The following is an 11,001-nucleotide window of genomic DNA, read 5'->3' as shown; positions in this document are numbered from 1 at the left end:
CACTGCTGGCTCGTGGCAGTTCACAACATATATACGATAAAACATCAGTCCATAAAACAAGAATACAAATTAAAAGCTAACATCCTAAGATTGCACAATAATCCCTATACTAACCAGAATCAAGATAGCGGTTGTAAACACTAAACTCTCCCCAGCATGTGATGCAATTGAGCCAATGGCTGGAAGCAACTGGAGATGAAAGAAACCAAGGGGTAACTCAATCTCTGGTTTGTGCCAGTCTAATACCTGGTCATGAAAATCAGGGGAGGGGGGGATGACACCTAATCTCACCCCAGGGAATCTCATTGCGCCCTTCTTCAACCAAACACCTGGCAGAAGAGCTCTGTCCTGCAGGCCCTGTGGAACCTAAAGATTTCTGACAGGGCCCACAGGTCTTCTAGGAACTCATTCCACCAGGTAGGGGCCAGGACCAAAAAGGCTCTGGCCCTGGTAAAGGCCAGGCACACTCCAGGGGCACTGGGACCATCAACGGATTTGTACCCGCAGAACGGAGTGTCCTACTTTGAACTTGATCCAGAAACATACTGGCAACCAATGAAGTTGCCTCAGCAATGGCTGGACATGGGTCCTCCAAGATGATTTAGTGAAGACCTGAGCAGCTGCATTCTCTACCAGCTGTAATTGTAAAACAGTTATCACAATTGGGCATTTCCTGGCTTTCCCTGCTCAGTCAGCCCGCTATATTACAATGTGATTTTGTTTCTAGAGAATATTTTGTTCTACAGAAAACATGATAAAGCCTTGGAATGAGATAGAAAAGGTATACTCAGCAATAAAGAATATGGAAGAACTCTTTGAAGTCTGACTTTCAACAACTTAGTGCAGCCTTTCTCAACCTTTCTAACATTGAGAAACCACTAAAACATTCTTCAGGCTTCAAGAAACCTCAGAAGTGGCATGATCCTGTAGAATATGTTTGGGAAACAGCTGTGTATACGCCCACCCAGGATCCCTCCCCTCCCCACCCTCCAGGCATATTATTGGCCATGGGGAGGGGGTATCAACATGACCATATATAATAATATCACCCAATAAATTAAAAAAAATAATTACGTCCCATTCATTTGGGAAACATTTCCAGGGCCATCAAGAAATTCCAGGTTTCACCGAACCCTGGTTGAGACAGTCTTAGTGCATGTGTGCTGATAACACATACACCATCTTAATAACACATTTAACATATTTATTGAAGTACTTCACCACCCTGGCACTTGAAAGACATATAAGGTAGGCAGCTGGGCTAGGTAATTCCTAGCTATTTCATGTCTGCAGGAAGGAACTCAGCAGGTATAGAAGGTGAGTAACGGGAGATAAGACTGAAGTCTATAAAATTATTTATTTGTCAATGCTATTGTTTTGTTGAAATGCTGTTCTAGTTGGTATGCTATATCATGATTGTTAGCCGTTATACTGTTCTATTTAAATGTTCTACAATGTTTTATGTAAACCGTCCAGAGTCATATGGAAGGGTGGTATAAAAATCTAAATAAATAAAATAAATAATGCATGGTGTGGACATGGCAGAGAGAAAAGTTCTCTCATAATACTAGAGCCTGGGGTCATCCACTGAAGCCAGTGTTGATAGATTTCTCCCTGGCCCCCTATCAAGGGATATTTGGGGGGGGGGTGTTACTAGATCCAGGCTGAGAAATTAATGGGGATTTGGGGGTGGAGCCTGGGGAGGACAGAAACTTCAGTGGGGTACAATGAATGCCATACAGCCCACCCTCCAAATCTTTAATTTTCTTCAGAACTGATCTCTGTAGTCTGGAGATAAACTTTAATTCCAAGGGATCCCCAAATCACAAATGGAGGCTGGCATCCCTAACTGAAGCTGAAGAGTAGATCAAAGTAGAACAGTCAAAAAGAAATATTTCTTTATACAGGGAGAAGGAGGCAGATTCCAGCAATTTATCTTTCTGCTCTCCATTTTAATATTTTAAAACCTAAGATTATTGACATTCAATCGATATATATAATTTGTATATTTTAACTATTCGTGATCTGCTCTGAGCCATTGGGGTGAGCAATATACAAATATAACGTTAAATAAACAGCATGTAATTTGTGGGGCTGGCTGCCACAGGATGTGGTAATAGGCAACTTCAGTACATAGCTTGCTGGGGGGTAAAATGGTAATGACTTGGGAAGGGAATGGCAAACCACCCTATATTGAGTCTGCCAAGAAAACGCTAGAGGTCCTCACCCCAAGGATCAGACATGACTCAGTGCTTGCACAGGGGATACCTTTACGGCTTTGAAAGGGAAGTGGACATATTTATGGAGGACTGGGATATCAATGACCACTACCAGAGGTAGTATATCTCTTTAAATCTGCTGCTGGGAGGACAGGAAGGATATTGCAGTTGTAGCCTTCCTGAAGGTGGCTGGTTAGGCACTGTATAAACAGAATGGTGGACTGGATGGGCCTTTGGACTGATCAGCAGGGCTTTTATGTTCTTATTAGAGCTCCCCTCTGCACTGATGGCATCTGCCCTCTGAGTATGCCCTTTCCCCCAGAAATGTTCTCTGTAACTTTCTCAACTGTAATTCTGGGAGAGCTCCAGGTGGCACCCAGATTGGTGTCCTTGGTTGAGTGGCAGTCTCAAATCTGAAGAGCCATTAACTTCTCCAGATGCATCCAGCTGGGTGACCTTGGTCCAGTCACAGTTCTCTCAGAGCTCTCTTAGCTCCTCCCACCTCACAGGGTGTCTGTTGGGGGGAGAGCAAGAAGGGGAATAGTAAACCACTTTGAGGCTCCTTCTGGCAGTGAAAAGCAGGGTATAAAAAATAGCTCTTCCTCTTTTTCACCCAGTGTCTGCTAAGCCTCGTGCACTTCGGGTAACCTGGTTAGGGATAAAAAACGACAATCACGCATAGCGGGAGGCAAAGAAAAAGGATGGCCTCGTTCTTGTTATTGCACACTCTAGAGGTGCATCGCAGGTAAAACCTCAATAGGTGTGGTTTCCGCTGCCATAGGCATGCAGCGATGACAAAATTACAAAGTGTAGAGGACTGCATTTCTGCTTTTCATTTAGTTGTTCGAAACGTGAATATCGCTCAGGGGAAACGTGGGACCCGTTTTTTTTAAAAAAGCTCATTCTCTAGTATGAAGCTAAGAACAACATGGCGCCTTCCGAACGGAGAGGCTGGCAGAAGACACGGTCGAAGCCGTCCAATCAAAAATAAGCACTGAATGTTTCCGGGCAGATTAGCACCGCAAAGTCTCCGCTGCGATTGGTGAGTTTCAGCCAATTAAAAAAACACACCACCACAGCGCCCCTCTGGGGCATTTGCTGCCCGCCTGAAACCCGCTACGGTGCACAATAGACCACTACGCGAAAACCCGATAGCGCATGCGCACTGGCAAGCAGAGGCCGCTTGATTAAAAAGTAGAAAACTACGCAAGCGTATTGTCGCAGCGTCCGAAGGCTGTCTCCTTTTCGCCAGAACGACCCAGGGGAAGGGGTGGTGTCAAAAAAAAAAAAAAAAACACAATAAGCCGCCGTCTAACTCGGAATGACCACCTCCCCAAACACGCATGCGTAATTTCCCGCTCCTTCTTCAAAAACGCATGCACCGCGGTCCTGCGCGTCAGTTACCCGCGCCTGCGCGAAAGCCGCTTCTCCTCTAAACCGTCGTCCCCTCTCCGCCTGCGCACCACCCGGCGCCTGCGTAGTAGCGAAGAGGCCCGCTCTCCGGCGCAGGCGCCTTGAGCTTGGCGAGTGCGCGCGGAGCTCGGACTGCAGGGGAGGAGGCCTCCGCCGCTGAGGCGGGCGAGCGCGAGGGTTGGGGAAGCAAAAAAAAAAAAAAAGAGAGAGAGAGGGAGAGGCGCGAGCGCGGAGCTGCGCAGGCGCGCTAGTGTCGACGAGGGAGCGAGCCCGAGAAGCGCCTTTCTTGCCGATTAATTTTTCTCCCCCTCTCTCTTTCTCTCTCTTTCCTCCCCCCTCCCTCCTCCTCCTCCTCCTCCTGCTCCCCCCTCCCCGCGGAGCGCGCGCGCCATGGACGTGAAGCGGCTGAAGGTGACGGAGCTGCGGGCCGAGCTCGGGCGGAGAGGCCTGGATTCCCGCGGCTTGAAAATGGAGCTGGCCCAGCGCCTCCAGGAGGCCTTGGACGCCGAGATGCTGGCGGCCGGGCCTGACGAAGGCGGGGCCGACTCGGCCAGGGTGGCCGGCCAGACCCTCGCCAGAGCCCGCTTGGCGGCCGGCGGCGGCGGTGGCGGCGGCGGGGAGAACGACGACGACGAGGAGGACGAGGAAGACGAGGACGAAGAGGAGGAGGAGGAGGAAGAGGAGGACGAGGAGGCCCTGCTGGCCGACGAGGAAGAGCCGATGCAGACGGAGACGCCGCCGACGGCCGCCGCCGCCGCGCAAGCCACGGGGGGCGCCGAGGGCCAGGCCTTGCCTCAGCAGCCAGCCGGCGACGCGGGCGACGAACAGGCCCAGGCGGGCGGCAGCGGCGGCGGCGTCAACGGCGCCCAGCAGTCCCAAGAGGAAGGTGGCGCCGGCGGCGGCGGAGTCCCCAGTGGAGACGAGGCTCAGGGAGAGGCCGAGGCCAAAGAAGGGGACGAGCAGGCGGGTAAGGCGGGAAGGGGGCCGGCGGCATCCTCCCTCTCGGGGCTTGCGGCGGGGGGGGGAGGGTGGCTCATGGAGCGCGGAGGCACCTGCGCACGCGGCCGCGGGGAGGGAGGGAGGGGGGGGGTCTGGCCGTCGCTCGCTCCTCCGACAGGCGCTTTGGGGGCACGGCTCGTCCTCGGCGCCTCTTCCTCGAGGGCTGCCAAGGATCCCTTTTGGGGTGGCGGACCCCCCTTCCCCCGGCCAATTCATGCTTATTACTCGGAAGAAAGCCCCGTGGGGGGCCTGATTCGCTCGGCGAAGGGGTTGCCGGCTCTTTGGCCGGGCGCAGAAATAGATCAATCCCAGCGAGCGCTCTCCCGCCCAAATAGGAGGGCCGGGCTTTGTAGGCTTCCGAGGCCAGCCTTTCCATCGGAGGGCGTCGCCAGGAGGGACTTTGTGTAGGGTTGGCGAAATGTGAGCCCAAAGGCACCTTTGCGACCGGCAAACTTTAGTACAGTAAATGAAGGAATTGATTTAAAACCGTGCCGGTCGTAAAGGTGCCTTTGGACTTCACTCTTCGTTCCGCTCCTTCCGACCAAGACGGTTGCCCACCTGAATCGTATCTTTGTCTAGGAGGCTAGTGGGATTGCGGGAAAAGGGAGGAAAAAAGGACTTGTGAAAAAATGGATCAGTGCTGTGCAAGCATTTTGCATGGGAAGAGAGTAAACCAAAAGAGTTTAGCTGGATTAAGTTAGGTGGCATGGTTTTTTTTTTGTCACTTTCGTTTTTAGGGATGTGGTTCAGCCCAGTAGTCACATATTTATTACTTGCGTGCCTAGGTCTCTTGGGCCTACTCCCAAGTAAATATGCATGTTATTTCTTTATTCATGTAATTTATATACTGCCTGTCTTGGTGACATCTGGGGCGGTGTACTACGCTCTTACAGCCAAGCCGTATTCATTCAGAAGTTCCCCTAAACACAGTATTTCAGGTTCAGTTTCTTAGAGCAAAGAAAATGGTTTTCAGCACTGTCTTTAAGGTGTCGTAGGACTTTAAAACAAATCTTATATTCAGCTCAGTTACTATAAGAAGTATGTTTCTTACCTGCTCTTTCAATCTTCTTTACCTTCCCTCCCCTGTGTTGGCTTCTTCTGAATCAAATTTTAGGACAACAGTGTATCTTGCTATACTGTAAAACCTGTGCTCTGGTGTTTACTGAGTGATTAAGTGATTGAGAGCTAAAAAGCTAAAATCAGGCTTCACTCACAGGTGTCTTTGGGCAATACTGCTAGTCTCTCAAGGTTGGCTTGCAGTTGGGGAATATTAATCTTGAAATAGTTTTAACAGTTTTGGTTTTATAGAGATGAGAGAATCTGTGTTAGGGGCTGGCTAGAATTGTTTAACTTGGCAACAGGAAGGCTAGATTTTAAATGCCTGCCATTCCTTGAAGCTTCAGATAAGGTGCTGTTGGCTTCATATACTGTGCAGGGTTGTTGTGAGGATGACATAGGGTGTGTATGGGGGGGATAGACTATATATCATCTTGAGCTGCTAGGAGGAGGGTTAGAGCAAAAATGTGGTAAGTAAATAATGTACTGGGCAGCTTTGCTGTATTTTATTCAGTGGAAGTAGTTAGCCTTTTGGATAATGTGTTTCAGATGTTTGAAGTACTCTCTATTATCTCAGAACAGAAAGCATCCTTGAAGGACAGTTCAGAGCTGCCCTTCCCTTTTTTCAGATTGGAGGTTTCCCACTGGTAGACAAGCAGATTTCCCAATCTAAGAGAGTTTGCAACAGATGTGAGATTTCAACTGGGAACTTTGTCATATTCTTAACTGATTTGAATTGCTGCTGTAAACCTGTGTAAAGTATTTCTAATACGAATTTGATGCAGTGGCTTTGTGAATAGGTAGAGGGTGGAGCAGGATGTTTCCATGGTAGTTGGTAGTGCTTCTCAGAGCCTCACTGTCTGTTCAGGAAGACCAGATCATCACACTTTGTTTTATCAGACAGGTTTTTATTTTAACACGAGCTGTTCTCTTAGTGGTTTTCAGTCTAGTGTATTTAGTTTTAGAAAGTTGCATCAATGTCAGTGGTTCATTTCCATCTCTCGTTAGATTACTTGCAGGTCTGCAAGGGCCTGTGGAATTTTTGTTTGTACAATCGTTTTTTCTTTTCTGTGGCACTTGTTGAGGCTTCACTACTACAGAGTAGTAATTCTGTATGAGGCCTTGAGAGCAAAAATTCAGTTATCAGAAATAGGAAGTGTTTGATTGTTTAGAAACTTGGAAATTTAAGGGCTAAGATCAGTTACACATGTTGCTTTGAGTCAGTTTGCCATCCTACAGTTTTCAGATGCTTTTCTGCTACTTGTCTGGATGTGCTTGTGGTTGGAAAACAAGATGCCTTTGTAGCAGGTACACTATTGATAATTAGAAAGATATTTTTCTTGCCCCGTGGACTATCGAGAATGATTCTACAAGTTCAAGGTGGGCAAGTGTGTTAGTCTTGCTCTTTTCTACTGCTACAGACAGAGTCTAGTAGTACCTTAAAGATTTAAAAAAATTTGGCAGGCCATGTGATTTCATGAGTCACTGGTAGCTTTTTCAGATAGAGCCATAAGGTGAGTCCATCTGTCCTTAAATCTTGGAGAGATTTCAAGTGCCGAATGACAATAGCAGGTGAATAACAATAGCAGGCAACAATAACAATGATTGGATTAGGTGTGATATGCAGAGGAATGATTCAAGTGGGTAGCCCTGTTGGTCTGAAGTATCACAACAAGATCAGAGTCCAGTGGCACCTTTAAGACTAATAAAGATTTATTCAAGGCGTGAGCTTTCGAGTACAAGTACTCTTCCTCAGATGGAAGTTCATAGTCTGAGGAAAAGTGCTTGCGCTAGAAAACTCATGAATAAATCTTGGTTGGTCTTAAAGGTGCTACTGGACTCTGGTTATGCAGAGGAATGGTTTTCATACTTATCTGAAGCTTCATTCTTTCTAAATGAAAAATTAATTGTTTCTGGTCATGAAAAAATCTGTGGTGGAATTGGTCATTTGATTGTGACAGTTACCAAAAGAAGAAATAGATTACTGTAAGGCATACTATACTTAATTCCCTGAAGATTTTAAATCTTAGGATTTGTCACATTTCCGTGTGCATTTAAAATATCTCCTTGGTTTGCAGAAGGTCTAAAGTTTTGATAGCATGAGGAAATGTTTATAAGATATTGTATATAACCCCAGGGGGCAGGGAAATTATAAACTGGTTGTACTATTTTGTGGCAGGATGTACATGTAAGTAGAAGTACATCCACTTCAAGTTTTTCCTGTAAATAAATCAGTAGCTTCTTGGGTTTGAGTGCTTTTTTTATTCTATCAAACATGTTTTTTAAAGTCTCAAGAGTTTTTACACAGAAAAAGTTATCCAAGGAAGCATTGAATTCTCAATAGTTATTAATAAGTCATCCTGTACAATGGGCTTATACTGGAAAACATTAATTTTATTTGTTTATATCCTACTTTTCTTCCCTGCAAGGACCCAAAGGGGATTACAGCATTCTCCCCTCTTCATTTTACCCTCATAACAATGACATACGAAGTAGGTTAGGCTGCAACTGTGACTGGCTTAAAAGTCCCGCAGCAAGATTCCAAGTGGAAGTGGGGATTCAAACCCAGATCTCCCAGATTCTTATCTGATACTGTAGCCACTATACCAGCACTCACCACATTAATCTCACCCAAGAAGAAGATATGTTCAGTAGCATGGAAAAACAGTCTCTTGTACCCCATTATTACTTAACAGCAACAGGTGCTTTATCTCACAGTTTGTTTGTTTCTAATACCTTTGGGTTCCTAGCCAGATATCATTAACATTTCCATCTCCATAAACGTGTGTTAACTTGCTGACACTCTAGTGTCCAAAGATATTTGCCTTAGGGCACTAAATATACTCCAAAAACTATTTGTGGAGTTTTTTGGGGGGTTGCTGTCACAGAACATTCCTGTCACAGTGAGGAAAATAAAGTTTTGTCACTTCATCTTCTTCCAAGACTTGAGTTTGTGGGCTGGAAGGTCATGCGGATCGTATTTACAGTGATTGTTTCTGTTATGTTGAGCACTGAGGATTCATCTGTTGTAAGAATTAAAGATAAATAGTTTAAGGATGTTCTTCAAAGTAGAATCATTTTGAGGTGCTTTTCAGTAAAATCTACCTTTTAAAAAATTCTCCATTCTCCACAGCAAATGAAGATGATGAGAAAGCAAAGCAGGCCGGTGCAGACGGAGAACGCCGTGGACTGAAAAGGCAGCGCGAAGAGAAGGAAGAGCACGGCCGTGCATATTATGAATTCCGAGAGGAGGCATACAATAGCCGGTGAGATGTATATTGTTTTGGCACAGAATTCAAGCCAGTCTGCCTTCAAAATTTGAAACCCAGGGTTTTTTTTATTTGGGTGGGTGGGTACATTGAGCAAGAAGTGGGCTGAACAGTCGATAATTCTCTCTCTATATGTTTATTACCAGATCCTGAGGCCCACTGATGGATCTTTACAAGCCCATACTACATACTTAGGGGAGATACCTATTCTGGGTTAAGTGTTCTAGAACGGTGGTCCCCAACCACCAGGCTGCGGCCTGGTGCCGGGCCATGAAGGCCCCGGTACTGGCTGTGGCTCCTCCCCCCCCCCCCCCCGCCCCGCAGTAAGAAACTTCCCAGGCCGCAAGCAAATCAGCTGCAAAAGCGGCCAATTAGCTTACGGCCCAGCAAGCTTCGTTTTGTGGGAAGGGGGAAGAGGGAAGCAGGTCCGCGCATGCGCGTTTGCACCATGCGTGGCCGCAAACGTATACGCGGCAGTTTCCCGCATGCGCGGAAATGCCGTGCATGCGTGTTTGTGGCCACGCATGGCGCAAACGCGCCTGTGCGGTCCTGCCGCGCAAGCGTGGCCGCACTATCGCCCTCCCCACCACCGCCCATCTGCAGCCTTAGAAAGGTTGCGGACCACTGTTCTAGAATATACTCCTTTTGCTCAAGAAAGTACGACATGCTTATAGTTGCCAGGTGCTTGATATTCCAGCAAGAATTGTCCAGTGCTCTACCAGTGAATTGCCAACTACCTTCTGCTCTGCATTAGTCAAGGTCAGCTAGGTAATCAAGGAGATCTTTATCACTAAATTAGGAATGCACCTTTCTTTCTTACGAAAAGAAGACATTGCCTTACTTTGTATTATTTCTCACAATGCCTTATGTTTCAACTCCTGCCCTTCCCAATTCTGTGTATTTTCTTGATGGCAGTATTTCTTTGAGGTGACATTCTATGAAGGGGTGGAAAGCTTTATAATTTTTTACTATGGTTTCTCATTGTAAAATAAATTTGATCTCAGAATATCAAAAAAAGGGAAAGACAGCCAGTAATGTAAGATGTAGCACAATCCATAGAAAACAGTTGTGGCTTTTTTGTGCCAGTTTCTTCAATGTACCATTTTATCTATTGGGTACATTTTTAACTTGATTGTGCTGATGGTTCATTTGATGCAGATCCAAGTCTCCACCACCACCAGAAGAGGAGCCTAGAGAAGAAGATGACGAGAATACTGTGATTCTGGACACATGTACGTGTTTCTTCCTCATAGCATTGCATCTATATAATGACTCAAGAAAATATAACTTCATAAAAGCTAGTGCAAGGCAATGTGTTGTGGACTAGGCCCTTTGAGATTTCAGTTCAAATCCTCACAGAGCCAGGAAACTTATTGTGTGACTGTGGACCAGTCTCTTCTTCTTAGTCCAGCCTCTTTTGCAAGGTATTTGTGATACCAAAACAGGGAGTATTTTGGAGAAGGTCGTGGACAAAATTTGAGAGAAAAGTTTGGGCAGAAATGAAGATTGCTCTGTACAGTGTATTTCAGTTGTATTCCATGTCAGAGGAACTAATAGCGATCTGCCTTCTGATGACTCCATACCTTTACAGGAAAGAAAGGGTAGATGAATGTGGTACTATATTGCAATTATGCTTAGGATTCATTGTGTCAGAGCTTCCCTGTGTATGATTACAGTGAAAGTATTTGTTAAAAGCACTTTGTGTGTGATATTTGTAAATGATGTGAGAGGCCAAGAAAAAGCTTCCCCCAGTTCTTGATTTTAAACGCTCGTTGTTCTCATCTCCCTCACAGATACATCCGATCTCCACTTCAGAGCCACCAAGGATCGTTATGGAGGGCAGCCATTGTTCTCTGAGAAATTCCCCAACCTTTGGTCAGGGGCCAGAAGCACACATGGAGTGACAAAGGGGAAAGTCTGCTTTGAGGCAAAGGTGAGGAGGCTTGCTCTATGAAATGCACAATACATGTTAAAATAGAAACTTTTAAACTAACATTTTCCAGCAATTGTTTCTATGAGTCAGGGGGCACTTCATCAGGCGTATG

At 46.2% G+C, this 11,001-nt stretch overlaps 1 protein-coding gene across 2 annotated transcripts in view; it reads left to right on the top strand.

Moving 5' to 3' along the window:
• The first annotated feature begins 3,717 nt into the window (after nt 1–3,717).
• Nucleotides 3,718–11,001, top strand: part of HNRNPUL2 (heterogeneous nuclear ribonucleoprotein U like 2) — a 29,976-nt gene continuing 22,692 nt past the window's right edge. Inside the window, exons 1-4 of one of the 2 annotated variants that reach the window (XM_077324706.1) lie at nt 3,718–4,599; nt 8,821–8,953; nt 10,115–10,188; nt 10,750–10,889. In XM_077324706.1, coding sequence (XP_077180821.1) covers nt 4,023–4,599; nt 8,821–8,953; nt 10,115–10,188; nt 10,750–10,889 — 924 coding nt within the window. In that variant the 5' untranslated portion in view covers nt 3,718–4,022. The remainder of the gene's footprint in view (nt 4,600–8,820; nt 8,954–10,114; nt 10,189–10,749; nt 10,890–11,001) is intronic. The other variant, XM_077324714.1, reaches the window with a different exon arrangement.

Source organism: Paroedura picta, chromosome 1 (assembly GCF_049243985.1).
Source record: "Paroedura picta isolate Pp20150507F chromosome 1, Ppicta_v3.0, whole genome shotgun sequence".
Lineage (NCBI taxonomy): Eukaryota > Metazoa > Chordata > Lepidosauria > Squamata > Gekkonidae > Paroedura > Paroedura picta.
This window is presented reverse-complemented; position numbering and strand designations above follow the sequence as displayed.